The following is a 22,401-nucleotide window of genomic DNA, read 5'->3' as shown; positions in this document are numbered from 1 at the left end:
GTACGACGTGTCGTAATAATACTCGCATCATAAAATATAGTCACCGCTTATATCGATCGTTCTCTCTTCACCCGTGAATTTTGATAACCATAGAAAATGCGATTACAAAAGAATTAGAAAGAATGTCATTATGGAGGGGCGACTACAATAAATATAATCAAGACGCCGATATGGCAGCCTCGCGAATACACTCGCTCCCCATGACGCCTACGTGTGCGGCACCGTATGGAAGGGGTTAAGAAATCAGTGGTCATTTCATCAGCAGTAATATGCAACTCTTCAGATCAAACATGACAATCTCTTCAGATAAACTTGGAATGATTTTCCTTTGTTGATCAAATTACTCCAAGTTGTCTTATATTTCACATTCAGCTAACCATTTTTCTTGTTCTATAAGAAATCTGCATCTCAACCAGGGCAGTGGGTGAGATGCAGGTATGACCCATCATCCAGGAGGAGCCAAGATAAGAGGGAGGGAGGGGGTGAATGGGAGTGGGGTATGTGGGGATGGAATGAGTGGGTGTGGAGTATGTGGGGATGGAATGATTGGGAGTGGATTTTATGCCTTTGTTTTTTGGCTACCTCCCTTGTAAGGGCAGAAAAAGCCTTTGGTATATGTACATATGTATGTATAAGGATAAGAACAATAGTGGATGCGAGTGGGTGTGTGTCTTGACTGGCTACCTCCCTTATAAGAGGGAAAAAGCCCCTGGTATTTAGATAGAGAGATTATTATCCCGATATGCCCAATTTATCTACGGGTCTTCTACATGAAAAACAGGGGGCAATAGATTGATCTACCCCAGTGGTTCCCAAACTTTTTCAGTTTGTTACCTAATTTAACATGCCACATTAAGCATGTTACCTTTTCACATTGATATATGTGGCTAAATTGAAATACTAGAGATAATTTCATTTATTTATTGTATCTGAGTACTGTGCATCTCTAATTACTGCCAAAGATGTTGAGAACATCAGTGGGATGGATGGAATTGCATGCTTGAAGCTAGCTGAGGAATTCTTGGCTTCTTTATTTTCAGAATTCCGTTTTTTTTTTTCCCCTCCATTACCCCCAGTTTGGGAACCTCCTATCTATTCCATCACTGACTCATATGGCCCTCTCATAAGTTCCTCAAGGACCTTGAAGAAAATTTTCACCAATTTATCATCGGACTCTTCCTATTCATGGGAACTAATGATTGCCTAGGCTGTACCTCTCCACTTTCCATTCTTCTTCACCCAAGTTTCCATTTCCGAAGAATCCTCCTCATTACCTTTCAACCAGGTTTCCAACTGTGACGACTCTTCTCCCTAATCTTTTACCCAAGTCACCATCTTTGATACATACATATACCAAAGGCTTTTCCCCCCTTACACGGGGGGGGGTAGCCAAAAAGAAAGGCATAGAAATCACTATCTTTGATACTGCTTCTTTAATAAATTCCACATCTCCGTCTCCAACAGTTCCTTCCTCTTTCCCTTTTTTCTACTCCCTAATCTTCTACGTAAGTCACCATCTTTGATACTGCTTCCATAATAAATTCTACATCTCCATCTCCAACAGTTCCTTCCCCTTTCCCTTTTTATGGTCCCAATTTCTGATGGGTCTTCTCCAGCAAATTTTACCCGAGTCTGCAACTCCAATGACTGTTCCACACTATTTTTTGACAAAGCATTTTATCCCTGACAGATAGTTCCCAATTATCCTTTACCAGTCTCCATCACCACTGATTCCTTAATACCTTTTTGACTACATCTCTATCTTTTAATATATCTTCTCCAGCAAATTTTACCAAGGTCCAATGATCCTTCCCCACTATCTATGACAAAGCCTCTATCCCTGATGGATACTCTCCAACTATCTTTTACCAGTCACAATAACTCCTGGTTCCTCCTCAATACTGTTTCTCCACCTCAGCTATTTTTTAATGTCTCCAGATCTTATGGTCAATTGGTCAATCTGTTGTCCCAGTTAACTGTACTATACAGGAAAACAGCTATGCTCATGGTGTCTTGTCTCGGACCCTTTTAGTCAAACTTGGCGATTTTTTTTTTTTTTCCCTCTCTCTCTCTCTCTCTTTCTCTTTCCCCACCATCATAATGAGAGTTGGGTTAGCCTTCCAAGCTAAAAACCTCTAACAACTTACCTTAGACATTAATACTGGAACTGGAGCAGGCACTGGTATCTGAACTGGAATGGGTACTGTCGTGACCTTGCTTCCCTTCGGTGGACGACCTCGTTTCCGGGGCACCAATTTGCTACTCTCTTCCTCTACCAGTCCATCAACTGGAGTAACTGGCTCCTCAACCAAAGACGGCGTAGAGGGTGTGTCTGCCGACGGCGCAGGCGGAGTTGCCGACGGTGCTGGCGGCGTTGCTGGAGGCGTCGCTGTTGAGGGTGCCGGTGGTTTCGCTACCGACGATTCCGCAGGAACAGCTCCCGAGGGTGTTGATGGTGTGGCAGCTTTTGCTTTTGGAGGTGTCACTAATGACGGTGTTGTCGGTGCTGCCGCTGCCGCTGCTGTCGGTGTCGCTGCTGCTGGTGCTGGAGATGTTGCAGCTGTTGGCGACTGTGCCGGTACTGCTACTGACGTTGCAGGTGTTGCTGCGGATGGCACCGGAGATGTTGGTGCCAACGACGTTGGGGGTGTTGCCGGTGCTGGTGATGTCGATGCCACTGCCACTGGAGGTGTTCCTGTTGCAGGTGGTGTGGTCGCTGATGGTGCTGTTGCTGAGGGTGTCGCTTTTGATGGTGCTGGTGGTGTCGTGGGAGGCGTCGACGGTGTTGTTGCTGACGGCGTCAAAGGTTTTGTCGTTGATTGTGCTGAAGGTGTAGCAGCAGCTGGCTTTGCAGGCGATACTGGAGATTTTGTTGCCGACGGCACTATTCGCTTTGCTGATGACCCTGGAAGTTTTGCTGCCGACGGCACTGGAAGCTTTCCTTCAGATGGTACTGAAGTTGGTGGTGACGATTTTGATAAGGAAGGCGGCTGCGTTGGTGCTGGTTTTGATGTTGGTGATTGTGCTGGTGACTGTGTGGGTTTTGGTGATGATGATGTTGGTGATAGTTTTGGTGCTGGTACTGGTGCTGCCTTCGGCGACGGCTTCGGTGACGGTGTCGGGACTGGTTTTGGCGTCGGTTTTGGTGTCGACTTCAGTGCTGGCTTTGGTGTCGATTTTGGTGCAGGTGGAGACACGGGTGACAGTGCAGGTGTTGAAGCATTTGCTGGTTTTGCTGCCGGTGCCGATTCTGGAGATGACAGTAGTGCCGGTGTCGGCACCGGAGGAGACGGAGGAAGTGGAGGAGACGACGGTGGTGCTGGAGGCGACGCCACTGCTTCCTGCTTCTCGTCCATAACTTCGTCGACGACAGGGCTTGAGAGAACGGCGACTGGAAGAGGAGGAGGAGGAGCAGGGGGAGGGGGAGACGGTGGTGGCTGTGGAGATTCTGAGGTAACAACTTCCAGTTCAGCCGGCTGCTTCTCCTCTATTTCCTCTTTTAATTCTTCCACCACTGGTTCTCCTGTGATCGCTAACTTCTCCTCTTGAACCATTTCTTCCTCCTGTTAGAAAGAATGGAATAAACTTAGTAACCATGTAGTAAGTGCTAAAACCATAAGTTGCTTTAAGAAATGATTAGACAACTTTATGGATGGGGATGACAGGTGGTGATGGATACGGAGCTGCCTAGTGTAGGCCTTATGGTCTCTTGCATTCTTATGTAATTAGGGTTGAAATACTATCATAAGACCTTAAAAATCTCACACAACTTAAGAAGTCTAAACCTTATCAACAAAACCTTACATCTTTCTGCTGTGAGTATATACTTCTTAAATTCCTTCAAGAAAATCCCTACAAAAAAAATATCCTGAACTCAACAATTTTTCAGTTGAGAGTAATATGCTTTTAATCAATTTACTTTCACGAAAACCCATACAAAATATCCTGAACTTGTACAAAATGTCAGACAGCTTGAGGAAATATAAATCTACCTCGTCTGAATCTTCTTGACACGAAGAATCGTTTCCTGATATCAAAGGTGACCACCGAAGACCTTCGGGATCCAATTTTAGTCTCCGTGGGTTGTTCTGCTGCTTTCCATGGTAACTGTCCACCGTCTCCCAATTTATACTAAGTACCAGTCTACAAAAGAGTAAAGATTCTCAATTAGTACATACATATACATACAACCAAAGGCTTTTTCCCCCTTACAAGGCATAAAAACCACTCCTACCCATTCCATTCCTAATGCACTCCACTCCCCTCCACCCTCTTATCTTGGCACCTCCTGGATGATGGGTCATCCCTGCATCTTGTCCACTGCCCTGGGTCAGAGGCAGTGTCGCAAGACACAGCACATCCACAGCAGTAGGGAAAGGGGGTTGCTACATAAGTGAAACAGCTTTGCTGTGGATGTGCTGTGCCTTGCTGCTTTGTTTCTGACCCAGGAAGTGGGCAGGAGACAGGGATGGCCTGTCATCCTCAAGGAGCTAAGACGAGGGAGGGCAAAGGGTGGTGGATGGGAGTGGACTGGGTGGAAGTAAGTGGATGTGTTCTTTTTGACTTGGCTACCCCCCTTATATGGGGGAAAAGCCCTTAGTATATATATTTAAAGTTGGCACTTCACAAGTAAAAAAAAAGAATATAAACAATTCTTGATAAGCTAAGTATGTCTTACTTAAATATGGACTCGGTCAAAATGACATAAGCACATTAAGGTCCAACCTGAGGAGAGATTACTAAATCTCACAAAATGTTGACCATCTACGTACAGAATTATGAGAGATGTGGAAATCCTTGATGGAGACGATTTACTAAATAAGAGAAACAAAAGAGGACATGGAAGGAAACTCAAAAAGGACAGTTATAGAAGACACTGGAGAAGGAGAAGGAGAAGGAGGAGGAGGAGGAGTAGGAGCAGGAAGAAGAAACAGCTTTCCCTACAGAGTGGCGGATATATGTAACATACTAGACGAAACAATAACGTGTGCAAAAACAATACAAGAATTTGAGAGCAAATTAGATACAATGAGATACAGAGGTGGGACACCACAAATCGTAAAAGACGAGAGGCAACAACACGAAGCTCAACTTACTGTCCATTGCTGTCCTTCTTAACAAAACCTAATATGCTCAGAGTAAAGGCAACGTCCGCTGGATACATGGCTGTTTCTTTCACCACTTCGTGTATGCTGAAGGAATTCCGTCTTTTGGTGCGGTACAGATATTCCAGCAACACCGATTTCCAGTACGCCGTGTAGGAGACCCGGCCAAGATCTGATAACGGCTTTTCAGGCGTGCCAGGTTGGCCTTCACGCTTCGAGAGGAGATAACCTGTGGGGGAAAAGTAAAAAGTTTTGATTAATTCCACACTGGAGTAATGATATGATGATGATGATATGGTTTAACATCACAAACTCCTCCCATCGGAAGGCTAGGACGGTGCCCCTCACAGAGGGCTTTGCAGTGTGGAATTTAATGAACCATAATGCCCTTGGTTCAACTTCCCAGGTGGCAGGATTCGAACCACCATCCCCTCAACCTTCGCCACAAGTAACAGTGCCCTAACCCACTCAACTGGCGAGCTTCCAAGAAAAATAATAAACACTCGAGGAAAACCTACTGAAATCGATGAGGAATCTGCCGTAGCCCTGCCGTTGGTACTGAGGCATGGTCATGATACATGATACATTGTACTTGAGAGCCGACAGCTTCTCTTTACTGAAATAGCCCACCAGATGGCAGCCCTTGTCGTCGTTGCGGGTTAAGACGTAAAAGAGGAAGGGTTCCACATCGTAGTACAAGGTTTTGTGGTCGAGAAACAGCTTGGCCAATAAACACAGGTTCTGGCAGTAGATTTTGCTTACGTTGCCGTCAACCTGTTGGGAATGAAAAAAATAAAACACATTAACAATCACAGTATGTCTTGTGGTCTAAAAACAGCTTAGTCAATTGAAATAAGATTCCAACAAAAGCTTTTGTCTACAATGATGAACCAAAAACAAACCATATCAGTATTATAAAGAAATGTCTTGTTGTTAAGACTACAGTATCTTTTCCAAGTTTCCAGTTTCCTAGCTCAAAGATCATGAGTTCTCAGTGTCGGTGAAACTGTGCTGTGATTATAGAAGTATCTTGCAAATATATATATATTTTTTTCTTGACATATCTTTGATAACTTTTAATTTCAAAACTGTTCTGAAAAAGAACTTGAGAAAGCAAACTTTGCTATTTTTTCTACCAATTCTTAGTGACAGCTGATGACTATTGAAAGCTTTTCTCCTATTACTCGTGTGAAATACAGAAAGTCAGAGAACAATTCAACTTTATTTTTCAGATCTGTTAAAGGATCCTATAACCAGCCATCATGGAACCAAAGACACCAAGAGCGCTGGAGCAACGATTAAATACATTTACCTGTAATTTTCCAAAATGCATACATACATATAACAAAGGCTTCTTCCCCCTCTTAAAAGGGAGGTAGCCAAAAAACAAAGGCACAAAATCCACTCCCACCCATTCCATCTCCACATACTCCACTCCCATCTACCCTCCTCCCTCCCTCTTATCTTGGCACCTCCTGGATGACAGGTCATCCCTGCATCTTGCCTACTGCCCTGGGTCAGAAGCAGTGTCACAAAGACACAGCCCATCCACATCAAGGCCGCTTCATTAAATCGGCGACCCACCCTCTCCGTCCCCTCATGCCAAAATGAAATCTTTAATTTGCCATCTTACGAAAAAACTAAACTCAACTTACCTCATACACGGACAAGTTGTCTTTCCGGTATATTTCTGTGCCAGGCGGATTGCGCCACCGACACTTTTTTAAATGCCGCCCAAGCATTGAACTGCTCTTCATATACTTGAGGCAAAATTCACACAGGTACATTTTTGTTAATCTGTAAACAAGAATTTGATACTATCATTCACATATTTCTTAATGGTAATGATCCTTTCATATAATAGTGAAAGGAACATCAGATGATCACATTTCAAACTTTCAGTAGTACGTTTTACGCTTAGTCTGATGACGACGACTTGGCTTAACGTCACAAAACTCCCTCGTATCAGGAGGCTAGGCCAGTGCCCCTTACAGAAGCCTTTGTAACGTGGAATTTAACTAACCATGCCCTTGGTCCAACTCGCTGGTGGCAGAGTTCGAGCCACCATCACCTTGACCTCCGTCACAGGTAGCAACGCCCTAACCTGCTTGGCCAACAAGCATCCTCAGTCTATGAGGTTATAACTGGCGGAAAATGAAGTCGAGATGAATTTGCCTCGATTTCCTCTTCCTTTTACTCACCTAGCATATTCTTGTGGGTACGGAGCCGAGTACCACGTCTGGATATCGTACTGGCCGAAGTCTATACTGGCAGGACATCTTGACATGTTGAAAGGGTCCTTTTCTTGCACATTAGACCGATTCTTCTCCATCTCCTAAAATACGTAAATATGTTAAGAAACAAACTCGTCGTAAACCTTAACTCTTTCACTCTGCAGCGAAAGGATTAACGTAAATGGGAAGATAATTCTACGGACATTGAATGGTTCAGTCTACAACAAGCATAAAAACAAATGCACCATAACGTAAATGGCTTCAATCTGATCCCTCATCTGTTAACTTATATGTGTCACCATCTCATTTCTTTCAACCTTTCTATCTTTTCAATGCAAACAATCGGACAGCTGGATACAGCTGGTAATATGTAATAACACTTTAATACCATGGCAATGTATTAAAAAAAAAACTATCACCACCATCCTCTTTATCTCGTCCCTCACTATTATCCCCCCCCCCCACTGCCCCCATGACCTCCATCCTCGTGGAACTGTGTGGTGAAAGCAGTCAGGATCTGCCTCCCACAGACACAGTTCGTTGGCCCCTCTCTCGCCAGTGACTATGGTCAACTGTCGTTCATATCTTCCTCCTCTCGCACACTTTCTTTCCTTACCTTAGCACCTCCTCCCTGAAACATACCCACTGTTCTTATATTTCTCCGATTTTTCTTGCTTTTATTACATCCCACACCTCTCTAATGGCTTCTATTATTATTCTTTATTTCTCATCCTGAAATGAAGTGACCTTGCTGTGTCTTGCGACACTGCCTCTGACCCAGGGCAGTGGACAAGATGACCCGTCATCCAGGAGGTGCCAAGATAAGAGGGAGGGTGGAGGGTGGACGGGAGTGGAGTGTATTCAGGATGGAATGGGTGGGAATAGTTATTATGCCTTTTTCTTTTTGGCTACCTCCCTTGTATGGGGGAAAAAGCCTTTGGTATATGTATGTATTTCTCATCCTCATTCAAATTGCTCACTTTCAGTACCTTTCTGCCTCCACGACTAATATCAGACAATCCACTTCTCTCTCCTCTGAACACATTTTGATCCAGAACTCTTCCAATCCTCCTTTTGGGCACCACTACACAATCCACCTTCCCACCAATACATCCCATATATACTTATGTTTATCTTTCTTCTTAAACACAGGGTTTGCTATCATTTTGCTTTCAATACTCCTCTCTATCATCCTCTTCATCTATTGGCTTATTTCCTACTCTAGCACTTAAGATCCCACGTGTCACATGTACGTTTAATATTTTTGAACGTTTCAAACTGCTGCATACCAAGGTGCTCAACGTCTATCCAAACTGCAGTTCAGTTAAAATATTGTAACATACATACATACATACATATACCAAAGGCTTTTTCCCCCTACACGGCGGGTAGCCAAAAAGAAAAAGGCATAGAAACCACTCCCACCCATTCCATTTCCTATATATTCCACTCCCCTCCACCCTCCTCCCTCCCTCATGTCTTGGCACCTCTTGGATGATGGGTTATCCCTGCATCCTGTCCACAGCCCTGAGTCAGAAGCAGTGTCACAAAACACAGCACATCTACAGCAAGGCCGCTTCATAAATTCGGCGACCCCCCCTCTCCATCCCCCCATACAGAAAAGGAGAAGACGGGGAGAAATCCCTTCGGGCTGCGTCAAATATTGTATCACTTCTAAAAAAATAACCAGACTCTACCTTCTGTGCAAAATTGAAAACTAAGTTTGATAATTTTTCACACTTATAACTATTTATTATTGAAAATCTACTAGTGACATGTTTGAAGAAAAAATAACAAACTTAACCAACACTGGTATATATTATAGATCTTGTTCTGGATTCAAAATAGAAATTTGACAAAGATTACTACTTTTCATCAATCCAAGATCCCAGCCCAGAGCCTTCTGCTCTGTGCTTTGTTGAATAACATCACAGCTTTGACCAGAAAAAATACGAGACTGCTACTATGCGTACATATATATATATATATATATATATATATATATATATATATATATATATACCAAAAGCTTTTTTCCCCTTACACAGGAGGTAGCCAAAAGACAAAGGCATAGAAACCACTCCCTCCCATTCCATCCCCTATAGACTCCACTCCCCTCTACCCTTTTATCTTGGCACCTCCTGGATGACGGGTCATCCCTGTATCTTGTCCACTGCCCTGGATCAGAAGCAGTGTCGCAAGACACAGCGCATCCACAGCAAGGCAGGTTCATAAAATCGGCGACCCCTCCCCCCCTCCATACAGAAAAGGGGAATACCCGAGGAGAAATCCCTTCGTGCTGCGTCAATTTATTTCTCATGCATACTCCCTCACCCCCCATCCCCTACCCATTGTGCATAGGTAATTAAAACCCAGAATATTCTTATCAATAATCACATACAATACACATATCTTCGCACCCCCAATGGCGTTATTTGACTCAATTTTGTTCCGAGTGGCTCTATCACCCAGCAATAGGGATAGGTCAATTGGTTCCTGGTGCTCTCCAATCCACAAATTTAAAGATAATAAAAGTTTACGAAATGTCTTCTCTCCCTAACCATGAAGACTGACTGACTGGAGTGTTTTGGTGCCTTCAATCTCCATATCTTCCGAGAAGAACAGTGATATGGACAAAGATCCATTTACAACCTATGCATTGATGAAGGGGGGTGGAATCTAACATCATAGGACAACAACTGGCTAGGCCTATGCCCTCACCATTAGCCTAGTAATGTTTGATGACAACTGTTCTTTTACGTCTCCAACTTCACTACCACTTCCCGCAGAATCCAGGTTGGCACTCGCATATTTTTGGCCAAATTTCAAAAGTCCTATACTAATAAATCACTGTCACTTATCCATCAGCACAACTTAATATTTTCAAACATGAATTATTTTTGATATACAATGATACAATTTGTTCTGTGGCTGGATTTCATCTTCCAAATCATTTCAGCAAGATGCTTCTGTTGAAAAGGCTCCCTTGATTTTCTGGTCAAATTTCATCCCATGCATATAACCCAATTTTAGTCTGAAGACTGTTTTACCTATTCAGCCATAATGCCCTCCAGACTTGCTACAGTAAACAACCCTCGACGTAACACATCTCAATATACTGGATATAGGATATAACAGACAAAAAATCTGACCGGACAAACTGGATTTTCATCCATTATAGTGAGAGATCCTTGGTTATAACAGATTTTTGGATATAATAATAGTAAACCCGTCCCAATATTGTCCGTTATATCTGTAATTTCTACATACATATACCAAGGCTTTGTAATTTCTATTCCTACTAATTTCTACTATCAGACAAACTTTGGGATATAACGGATCTGTCCAGTATTTCCATTGGATATAATGGATCATCTCCGGACACAACAACAGACCCCTGTCCCCATATCGTGGGTTTAATGGAATTTCTAATCCTACTAATTTCTAACATCAGACAAACTTTGGGATATAACAGATCTGTCCGGATATAATGGATCCTCGAAAGGATAAGATAAGATAAGAGGGAGGGTGGAGGGGTGTGGAGTGTATTCAGGGATGGAATGGGTGGGAATGATTTTATGCCTTTTTCTTTTTGGCTACCCCCCTTGTAAGGGGGAAAAAGCCTTGGTATATGTATGTATGTATGTATAATGGATCCTCAGTTATAACGGATCTTCAGATATAACGACATATCGTCCATTATATCGAGGGTTTACGGTACTTAGATCTTTAAACAACACCTGAAGTCCAACCTTCGCATTTAATCGAACAAGAGCTCGAATCGTTTCTTACCTGACTAGCCTTTTCCTGAGCACGTCTAAACATATCGAGGTCCCGTTCCGTCACGCCGGGTGGCAGGGTAGACCGATTGATGCGCCCCGTTAGGGTGGTGCTGGGTTCTGATTGGGTTACTGAAAACAACATTTTGTCAACAACTGCTAAAGCAAGCAAGTCCACACTTGTTATGAAAATCCTCCATTACATAACCAAGAGATGTCAATATATGGAACACTGATTGGCTAATTTACACTGAGAACAAAATCAAGTGTAATACAAGGAAGGACCAAAGCCCCTGCGTGAAGAACATATATTACACCTTTCCATCCTGCAAGCTAGAGGTGCTACCTAGGTACCTAAGCAGCATTCGGTAAATTAGTTTTGTAAGGGCAGCAGTGAGGTTAGGGCTTACTGTGCCAGACTTGGTGGGAGATTTGCAAGACCAACAGTTTTCATGGTCCCTTTTGTGTGTAAACAAACCCAATTAGGATATCAAGTCCTAAATTTACCGAACACAGACATATAGAAAGCATAAGGCAAAATAAACTCATTCCACTGACAAAACAGCAGCCCAGACAAAGGTAGCCAAGATGAGAGGCAAGCCACCTAGCCAGACTATAGTTAATGGTTATTATGAAACCAAGGGTGTTATATATAATATGTAACATGTAGTTGGGGCAGGTGGATCCTTCTCCCAGACTCAACCAACACTCACATACTGGCAGGCAGCACTGTGTCCTTTCAAGTGCTTCTCCTGTCATTCAACTAAACTCTCTTAGCACGGATACATCTCTGCTCCTTCCTTGGACTCCTATGTTCGACTAAAAATGTGTTGGGTGTGAAGGCGCGGGCAGACTACTGTGGGCACCGTTAGTAATATCTGCCTTCACTACCTACGGCTACAAAAACATAAGCAAATTAGATGCACTTTTGCTTGAGGGTTCCAGGAATCAAGTCATAGTTTTCTACGGATACAACACTTACAAACTAAAATGATAAAAGTAAATGACAAACAAGGAGCAAATAAGAGGGACTGAAGTATAATAATGATAATAATGGTGATAATGCTTGAAAACGTATTAAAAAGAAGAAGCAGAAGAGGTCATTTACAGCAAACACTGAAGCTTTGGCAGAAACTTCCAAGATGAGAATTGGTTGATTTTGAGAGAAAAGTGTTTCGGTGTTGAGGAGGAGAACGTGGCGTGTTGGGTGCAAATTAGAAATAAAGGACAGCAAAGAGCCCAAGGCATTCTGCTATTTGGTTGACAAAAGCTACAAGGCACAAATACACACACACGCGCATACACAGACACACACTACTAAAAACTACAAGACACATGCATAATAGGGCTACAGACATGCAAAAGATGTAGATGGCAGCAGAGCACGGTCCACAGAGCGCCTTACCCTGGCCGCCTCCTCCTACTCCGCCTCCAGGGCCACTACAGGCCGCCTCGGGCCGCAGTTTACGCCACTTGCGCCCTTCTGCTGCTGCCTGGCACGGTGGACCACTGCTGGCACCAGGATTCAACGAGGTGAGGCCACTGCCCACAACACCACCACTACTGCCACTACTACTGCTACCATTCCCTCCTCCACCAGCCACCGCTATTCCTTCGCACGGCAGTAGTCTGTGTGGGGACCGGTGAGGCGAGACAGGGGACCTATCTCTCCCACTGCTGGAACCCCCCTGAAGCCGAAGGCTCTCGCCAGCCAAACAGGGGCCCCGGGCATGGTCACCAGTCTGCCCATCTACCCTACTCTTGGCAAGCTGACTTTGAGAATCTCTTGAGACCTTGCGTAGTCGCTTGGGTCCAGAGTCCTTGGGGCGATCCTGCTGGGGCCTCTTGCGTGTTTGGAAGGGCTGGTAGAGGTGACTTAGCCCATCGAACAGCCCTTTGACTGGAGCGAGAACAGCACTTGAGGAATTAGTGGAAGATGAACTTCTTTCCTCTGTCGGGGTGCCACTCCCTGAGTCGCCTTCCCCCTCACTCCTCGATATCCTATCTCCTGTCCTTCGCGAGTCTGGGCCTTTGAACACTTTATTCTGAGACAGCACAAAGCAGCCTGTGCCGTCTCGGTTAGCACCCTTGTCACTCAACATCACCCCACCGCAGCCTTTCCATATGGTATGCTGCCCGTCCCTAAAGCCCACGCGAGACTCCGCCAGCATCTCCGCCCCCGACTCATCATCACTACTGCTGCTGCTGCCCCCCACGCTGTCCTTCACACTCGGGCACGAGTCACTACAACTAATTTGGCGCTTCGACTCCACCCTCTTTTCCCTTTCTGCATTTCCCACTCGGTCTGAAGGCTTGTGCTGCCCTCTGCCCTTCTTGTCCCTATAACTTCTTTTGAAAAACTTGGCTTTTTCTTTAGATAGTTTATCACTCGACAGTTTCATGGGTGCAACACAAGCACCTTGCATACCCTCACTCTCCTCCGATTCGCTTACGCCTCCTCTTGACACTATCAATGATTGGTTGTTGTCCGTGGGTCCTCGCCAACACGGTGCAGATCTGCAAAATTAAGGAAATGCTACAGCGTACAGCCCACAAGATAAAACTATTGTGTACACTCTCAATCGGCAATCTCCCTTATAATGGAGAATGTCATCTTTGGTGCATTCATTATAAAGACATGTTTTTGAAAATACAGACTTGTAAAACTTCAAATTCAACTACTGTGTTGCCGCCCACTTTGTGATGGGGTCCGGCACCTTTATACATTTCATTAGGAAAACAACGTTTTTAAGAAAATCAGCATACTATTATTCCACCATACTAAACGGAAACCTTCACCATACCTTGAACTCGACGATGACGACGAAGAACTACTATAGTTTCTTCTCCTCGCTGCATCAGGAAACGATGGTCTCGACCGTGGTCTGCCCCTTTTCTTGAGTCCGAGTTTTTCGCTATTGACGTGCATACTATTTGCTTGGGTCGTGGTGGTGGTGGTAGTGGTGATGGTGGTGGTGGTGCTGTTGCTATTAAGGTTACCACTACTGCCGAAGCTTTTCGTTATACTGGGGCACGAACACTTCACACAGCACCAGTTGGTTACCTGGGAAGGCCTAGTTTGGAGCGGCGGGGACATGCAGCTTGTGTGGTAGCCATTGTCGCAGGTAAAGCATATTACTAGACTCCCCAACACCTGCAATGGAGAATAAGACTTGTATTTAGACGAAATCTCTTAGGATATGTGCTTGGAATATATCTTTAACATAAAAGAAAAAATTATGAAACTATGTATAAAGCCGGGGGGGGTGGCGGCTGGGTGTCTTCATCCAAGAGAAGCCAAGTTAAGGGGAACAACAAGCAAGTGTTGGATGGGAGACAAGTGGGTGTATGCCTCGGCCAGGTCACCCGTCTTATATGGGGTAAAGGGCCTTTTGGTGTACGTAATGTGCGATTGATATTTCCACTTTACAAGGGAAAAGGGGACAAGTGTGAATGTAGTAGTTTCAGTGGGATTAGCTTGTTAAGTGTAGTTGGGAAGGCTTATGGGAGGATCTTGATTGAGAGGATTAGGAGAGGAACAGAAGGAGTAATTGGTGAGGAACAGTGTGGATTTAGGACAGGTAGAGGTTGTGTAGATCAGATCTTTGTGTAAGACAAATATGTGAGAAAGCTATAGGAAAGGGGAAGGATGTTTTTTGGGATTTTATGGATCTGGAAAAGGCTTATGATAGGGTAGACAGAAAGGCACTGTGGGAGGTTATGCAGATATACGGGATAGGAGGAAAGCTTCTGAGAGCTATCAAGAGTTTTTATGAGAGTAGTAGAGCTTGTGTCAGGATTGGAAATGGAGAGAGTGAGTGCTTCGAGGTAAAGGTGGGACTGCGTCAAGGATGCGTTATGTCGCCCTGGCTGTTCAACTTATACATGGATGGGGTGGTGCGAGAGGTAAATGCAAGGGTAGTGGGTCAGGGATTGGAGATGGTTAAAGAAAATGGAGAAAAGTGGGAGGTGAGCCAGCTGTTGTTTGCGGATGACACTGCGCTTGTGGCAGGATCGGAGGAGGGATTGAGGAAGTTGGTGGCAGAGTTTGGGAGAATATGTGATAGAAAGCTAAAGATAAATGTGGGTAAAAGTAAGGTGATGAGATGTACAAGGGGTGAAAGTGGTAGTAGACTGGAAGTGAGCATTAAGGGAGAGCGACTGGAGGAAGTGGACAGTTTTAGATACTTGGGTGCAAATGTGGCAGGAAAAGGTGGAGTGAAGGTGGAGGTAGAATGTAGATTGAGAGAAGCGAGTAAATGCCTTGGTGGATTAAAGAGTGTAATGAGGAATAGACATTTGGGAATGGATGCTAAGAGGAGACTGTATGAAGGAGTGATTGTGCCAACAGCACTGTATGGGGCACAAACATGGAACATAAGAGAAGAAGAGAGAAGGAGTTTGAATGTGTTTGAGATGAGGTGTCTGAGAAGTATGATGGGGGTTACTAGGCTAGATAGAGTGAGAAATGAGGAGGTGAGGAGGAGAACAGGGGTGGAAAAGGAGCTGGGCGATAGGGTTGATGAAAGAATATTAGGATGGTTTGGACACATGGAAAGAATGAGTGAAGAAAGACTAGTAAAGGAGGTATGGAAGGCAGATGTGGAGGGAGTGACATGAGGGGACGTCCTAGGATGAGGTGGATGGATGGGGTGAACGGGGCTTTGGGGAAGAGGGGAATGTCTGTTGAGGAAGGACGGGAGAGGACAGAAGACAGGGGTGAATGGAGAATGGTTGTATATGGATGATGTTGTGATTGCATGAGGTGGAATGGGTGGGGGGATGGGGGGTGAGGTAGTATGTGTGAACAAAATTTGACGCAGCCCGAAGGGATTTCTCCCCGTCCTCTCCTTTTATACAATGGGGGACGGAGAGGGGGGTCGCCGATTTAATGAAGCGGCCTTGCTGTGGATGTGCTGTGTCTTGCGACACTGCTTCTGACCCAGGGCAGTGGACAAGGTGCAGGGATGACCCATCATCCAGGAGGTGCTCAGATAAGAGGGAGGGTGGAGGGGTGTGGAGTGTATTCAGGGATGGAATGGGTGGAAATGATTTTATGCCTTTCCCTTTTTGGCTACCTCCCTTGTAAGGGGGAAAAAGCCTTGGTATATGTATGTATGTATGTATGATATTTTGACAGCCCAAAGGGAGTTCTCTGGTTTCTGCACGACGGGACAGAGTGGGGAGGGGATTTTCACTGACAGAGTGAAGTGGCCTTGCTGTGGATGTGCTGTGTCTTGCTGGATTGCTTTTGACCTAGGGCAACGGGCGAGATGCAGGGATGACCTGTTATTAAGGAGGAGTCAAGATAAGAGGGAGGGAGGGAGGGGTGGTGAATGGGGGGTCAAAATGGGAATGGAATTATGCTTTTTGACTTAGGCTACCTCCCTTGTAAGGGGGAAAAAGCCCTAGTAATCTACTGTTATTGTTTTTATAGTTTCATTTTCTTTTGCGGTTTGTTTTGTCATGTTTCTTATTTCCTGTCGTCACAGTTCCTTGTTCATTTTCATTTTACTTTCTAGCTTATTTATCTCTAAATTATTTATTCATCTGACGAGTGAGAGATGGATGTATGCTTTGATTAGGCCACCCCTCTTGTACGGGAGGGGGATTCAAGACCTTTTGGTATATGCATGACCTAAGTCTCTTCAACCACCACTTGTGCTGACATTTGACCCCACGACATAAACCCACTTCTGGAATTGGTGGTGTTTTATGTCCTGGGACAATTCCCCAAGTGGGACCAAACGTCCGTACAAGCAGAGGTTTGAGATAGTGATCGAAATATATGGATCTTTTTACTTTCATCATTACCTTGTTGTAGACATGTGCACAATGTTTGCATAAACGATATATACCAAAGCGCACGCAAAACGTCGACCAACACACGCTAGAGCCCTCACCTCTGTTGCCGTCTTCCGACAAATAACACACAGCTTGCAGTCTTCGCACAACCAGCCCTGCTTCTGTAGTCTCACGGAGAAGGCGGGGTCCGGCCTCCTCAGACACCGCGGATGAACCGAAGTCCCACAGGTGGAGCACGACACAAAACGGCCCTCCACACTGTCCTCAGTACCAAGGCACTCACAGCAGATGGGCATCGTTGTGTTCTGGAAATAAATGTTACGAGTTACTTGGGGTCGCACGTCGGACTTATTGGCTAATCGCGACTTTGCGCATGCAGTAGCAAGGAATTAGAATTAAACTATCGTTTAACGTTTAGGTTCGGGTTTTTTAATATAATTGCGAGGATTAATTCTATCTACACATGGAGATGTAAGAGGGGTGTGGAAAAGGAGGGAATGGAAGATGGAGATGGAAATGGGAGCGGCAAATGAAGATGGAGGAGGTGGTAGGGATGGTGGTGTTGGAGGAGGAGGAGGAGGAGGAGGAGGAAGATAGAGGGATGAGAGGCACGGGAAAAGGATAGGTAATGGGAAATGGAGATGAAGGTGGATGGTGGAACTGGTGTTGGAGGAGGAGGAAGAGGGGGAGGAGGAAGAGGGGGAAGAGGAAGGATAAAGAGAAAGTGAAGGTGGAGGTGGTCTTGGTGGAGGAGGAGGAGGAGGAGGAGGAGGGGGAAAGGGGAGGGCAAAGATGAGGTGAAGAAGAGAGAGGGAGGGAGGAGAGGAGAAGGATGAAGACGAAGAAGAAGAGGTAAAGGTGGAGAGAGGTTGTGAGAGGGAAGGAAGGGAGAGGAATGAAAGATGAAAGAGAGAGAGAAGGAGAGAGAGAAGGAAGGAGAGAGAGAGAAGGAGAGAGAGAAGGAAGGAGAGAGAGAGAGAGAGAAGGAAGGAGAGAGAGAGAGAGAGAGGGAAGGAGGAAGAGCAAGGGGGGAGAGAGGGAAGGGGGGAAGAGAGAAATAAATAATGGACGGGGGGGGAGGGGGGGAGGCAGGAAATGGAAGAGAGGGAGTGGATGGAAGAAAACGGCCAAAAAGCTTCTGTGAAGAATTTGCGATGGAGATGGATGCATGAGCAACAATCGAGCCCTGTTCCACAGACCTTACAATCCATACACAGTGTTCACTCTACATTATAAAAATAATAATAATAAATAAATAAATAAATAAATAAAATAAAAAATAAAAATAAGAAAAAATACAACAAAACAATTAATAAAAAAATAGAAAAAATAATAAACAAATACAATAATTAAATAATAGATTTATTAATGGATTTACTTTCACGTCCCAAGCCTCTTGTTTGGTGTCGTGCCCAGGACTCGAACCCACTCGCTCACCCTCCCTTCCCCCCCTCGACTTTATAAACAAATCAATAAATCAATACATCATACCCAATACATAAGTTATTTCTGTATAAAACGTGACCCCGATATTATGTGTGTATGTATGTGTGTATGTATGTATATATATATATATATATATATATAATTTTTTTTTTTTTTAACCTAAACTCAGTGACTTAGAAAAACGGTTAAAATAATTATCTTGGTTAAGTTAAATAAACGAGTTGACGACTGTACGAGATCTTTAACCCCTTTGTTGTAGTTAAAGGAGGTTCTATACTATTACGCTTAGCTCGGTCAGTAGCGAAGGCGATTAAGCGTCCAAAGTGGTGCTTTACATATTAATCTAGCTGTCGTCAGGCAATTTTATTAGCTTGTTCGTGATTAAGGGTTTATTTACAGTCGAGATGACGCGCTGTTTTCGTTGTTGTTGTTGTTAGAGATGGTAAACAAACCAAATTTCGTGTCAACATTAATTTCGATCCAAACACGTGATATCATTATCTATTTCACACGCAAAAAAATGCTCTCACACAACACAGACAGCAGTAAAAAAAAAAAAAAAAAAAAAATAAATAAATAAATAGATAAATAAATAATAATCCTGTTTTCACACAACACAGACAGCAGTTAAAAAACACCGCTGCTCTCACACAACACAGACAACAGTAAAAACAAAATGGATTAATTAATAAAACAAGGGGCCATTGACAGTTGTCCTCTCCCACAAGTCGCACGACCGCGCCGACCCCTGCCACGTCACTCCTGCAAACTTCTCTATGTCGTAAGCAATAATAGAGGCGAGGAGGCGGGGTCAGGATGAAAACAGAAGCTGGAGGAGGAGCAAATAAGAAATGTCAAAACAACGAAAGGTTACCGAGTTGGACCAGGAGGAGAAGGGGGAGGAAGAGGTGGTGGAGGGGGAGGTGATGGTGGAGGTGGTGGTGGAGGAGGGGGGGAGGTGGTGGTGGTAGAGGAGGGGGGGAGGTGGTGGTGGTAGAGGAGGGGGAAGGTGGTAGTGGAGGAGGGGGAAGGTGGTGGTGGAGGAGGGTGAGGTGGTGGAGGAGGGGGAAGAAGTGGTGGGGGAAGATGTGATGTTGGAGGGGGGGAGGAGGAGGAGGAGGAGGAGGAGGTGGATGAGGTGCCGGTGGAGGAAGATGTGGAGGAGATGGTGGAGGTAGGAGGTAGGAGGAGGTAGGAGGTGATGGAAATGATGGAGATAGAGATGGAAGCAGTGGCGCCGTAGTTGGTACATGGAATGATTTGATCTCGCAGACCTTACAGCCTCGAGTTAAGCTCCTGAAGAGGACTCCCCCACCCCCACTCCTACCCCCTGTGGGGGGATACGGGCGGGGGGGCAATATGGCTGAACTGAGGAGGGGGGGTGGTAGGGGAGGGAGGTGATGGTGGGGGGAGGAGAGGGAGGGGGAGGAAGGAGAAAGGGGGAAAGGGGAGGGGGGTGAGGGTGATAGTGGAGGAGGAAGGGAGGAGGGGGAAAGGGTGATGGTGAGGAGGTGGAGACGGTAAGGGAGAGGGGTCATGGAGAGAGAGAGAGAGAGAGAGAGAGAGAGAGAGAGAGAGAGAGAGAGAGAGAGAGAGAGGATAGAGGGTCACAGGGGAGGATGCGAGTTGGTTTAAGGAAAAAAGGCAACATTATAGGGAAACTGACGAACAGAAAAAGGGAGGAGTATGGTGACTGGAAGAGGAGGAGGAGGAGGAGGAGGAGGAGGGGACCAACAGTAGATAAAGTTACGAGCAAGAGAGGACTGGAAGATAAAGAGTACAAAAGGAGCATGGGAGGGAGGGCGAGGAGGAGGAGGAGGAGGAGGAGGAGGAAGAGGGCGAGGAGGAGGAGGAGGTACGGAGGTCGTAGAGGAGAGAGAGCGAAAGTGAAAGGAAGGGGAGAGGTGGGTGTGGTGGAAAGGGGGAGGAAGGGGAGGATTGGAGGGGGAAGGGGGAGAAGGGAGAGGGGGAAGGAGGGGGAGAGGGGGAGACAATGATGTTTGTGGAAAAGGGGAGCATCAAACGAAAATGTGAGGGGGAAGGGGGAAGCAATGTTTATGGAAACGGGGGGAATAAATAGGTAATGTGGGGGGGAAGGGCAGTGTGTGGGGGGAATGTGAGGTGATGAGGACGAGGTGGGAGGGGGAGGGGGAGGGGGAGGAGGAGGGGTGGGTAGTGATGTGGTGCACAGAATCAAGTGGAATTTTGATGAGTTGAGGGATGGAGGAGGAGGAGGAGGGTGTGGAGGAAGACAGGATGGAAAAGGTCGAGAAGGTAGAGGAGGAGGAGGAAGAGGAAGAGAAGGAGGAAGAGGCAGGAGAAGCAGAAGGAAGAGGTGGAATAAGCAGTGGCTGGAGGAGGAGGAGGAGGATGGGGGAGGAGGAGGAGGATGGAGGAGGGGGGGGAGGAGGAGGGGGGGGAGGAGGAGGAGGAGGAGGAGGAGCATTGGCTGAATTCAGAAAGACAGACAGACAGACAACTGTGAGAGAGCCCCATGTCGGGTCAGTGGAGATCAATAGCGCAAGTTCCAACAATCAGAGCACCACAAACACTCCCTCCTCCTCCTTCTCCCCCCTCTTCCTTCTCCTCCTCCCTCTCTCTTCCTTCTCCTCCTCCCCTCCTCTTCCTCCTCTTCCTTCTCCCTCCTCTCTATATCCTCTCCTTCCTCCTCCCTCCTCTCTCTCTATATTCTCCTCCTCTTCCTCCTCCCTCCTCTCTCTTCCTCTGCCAACACCAATCCCGGCTTGCTTACCCGCCCATCCACCCATCTCGATCCACACGAAGCCATGACCAACCCTCCTCCTCCTCCACGTTTCGTCAAAGTTGATGCGCTGCATCCCTCGGCTGTTTCCACTGGCGCTTAGCCCCCTAAATCCCCCCACCTTTCCCCCCTCCCAGTGCCACCGACCTCTCTTCTCCTCGCTTCGTTCTTCTGGATTTCATTTACGTGTACTACACCTTTGCATGAGGTGGAGCACTTTTGGGGTTTTATTATGGTTAAGCCTCTCCCCCCACTAGGGGGGGAGGTTAATGTTCGGGGGGGCATTCTCTATCCCCCCAAGGTCTCCCCTCCCCCCGTGGCACCAGCAATTCTTCGTCCTCCCAATATCAGTAAAATAAAAATAAAAACTAAATAAATAATAAAGATAATAATAATAAAAATATAATAAAATATAAATAGAAAAAAACAATAACAAACAAATAAAATAAGTAAACCATTTAAAAACACTTTAAAACACCTTTCACATAATCTACATTTATCTCAAACAAATGATCCTTAAAAAAAAAAAAAAGGAAGACCCCCATCCCCCCAGAACTCCTCCCCACCCCCCCATCCCCCATTCTATGGTGAATAAAATCTTCAGCCGTTGCGGATCCGCGCGCGTCATAGCCAATAACGGGTTAATCACCTTTGATTTGAGGAAACTTCTTCCTTTGTTGGGATCGCAAGGCTTCCCACGGGAGGAAGAGGAGGAGAAGAGGAAGAGCCTCCTCCTCCTCCTCCTCTCCTCTTCCCCTCTATCTTCTCGTCCTCCCCTCTTCTCCTTTGCCTCCACTTATGCCTCCTCTCTTCCTCTTCCTCCTCCTCCTCCTCCTCCTCTTCCTTCCTCCCTAAGGTCCTCTCCCGCGCGCACATCCAAACACGCAATAACATACCAGGTTCAACGCTAATACATGTAGGCCGGATACAGCAACACCACGTAATAAAATCGACTGACGGCAGTCACAAGAAACGCGCGCGCGCGCACACACACATCTTGGCGCGCTTTATACAACGTCTTCTGGCAAACGTATAGGTGATTTAATTCAACTGCGGGGGAGAGGGAGGGGAGAGGCCCCCCCTGGGGGTGGGAAAGGAGGGGGGGGGCGGACGGGTTCTGATCCATCGACAGACCGTTATAGATGACCAGAACGTTCACATCATAACGAAAAGTTTATTGTATGACGTCATCATTCCTGCTGACGCGTGCATGACGTCATCATTCATGCTGACACCGACCGTGTATGACGTCATTCTTCCTACTGACGCCA

General features: G+C 45.7%; 1 protein-coding gene across 9 annotated transcripts in view; it reads right to left on the bottom strand.

Moving 5' to 3' along the window:
• The window catches only part of LOC143020802 (uncharacterized), a 244,563-nt gene that overhangs the window by 21,835 nt on the left and 200,327 nt on the right, over positions 1-22,401 (bottom strand). For 7 of the 9 annotated variants that reach the window (XM_076177567.1, XM_076177564.1, XM_076177570.1 and 4 more), the window contains 10 exons: positions 17,022-17,228; positions 13,923-14,272; positions 12,524-13,635; positions 11,132-11,250; positions 7,307-7,440; positions 6,761-6,902; positions 5,624-5,879; positions 5,097-5,334; positions 3,993-4,143; positions 2,148-3,563 (listed from right to left, as the gene is read on the bottom strand). In XM_076177567.1, the coding sequence (XP_076033682.1) occupies positions 2,148-3,563; positions 3,993-4,143; positions 5,097-5,334; positions 5,624-5,879; positions 6,761-6,902; positions 7,307-7,440; positions 11,132-11,250; positions 12,524-13,635; positions 13,923-14,272; positions 17,022-17,228 (4,125 nt within the window). Of the gene's footprint in view, positions 1-2,147; positions 3,564-3,992; positions 4,144-5,096; positions 5,335-5,623; positions 5,880-6,760; positions 6,903-7,306; positions 7,441-11,131; positions 11,251-12,523; positions 13,636-13,922; positions 14,273-17,021; positions 17,232-22,401 lie in introns of all 9 variants that reach the window. The other 2 variants (XM_076177571.1, XM_076177573.1) reach the window with 2 other exon arrangements.

The sequence above is a fragment of the Oratosquilla oratoria genome, chromosome 40, assembly GCF_046742065.1.
Source record: "Oratosquilla oratoria isolate Oo_2021 chromosome 40, ASM4674206v1, whole genome shotgun sequence".
In the NCBI taxonomy this organism is placed as follows: Eukaryota; Metazoa; Arthropoda; class Malacostraca; order Stomatopoda; family Squillidae; genus Oratosquilla; species Oratosquilla oratoria.
The sequence above is the reverse complement of the archived record's forward strand: the minus strand, read 5'-3'. Positions and strand labels throughout refer to the sequence as shown.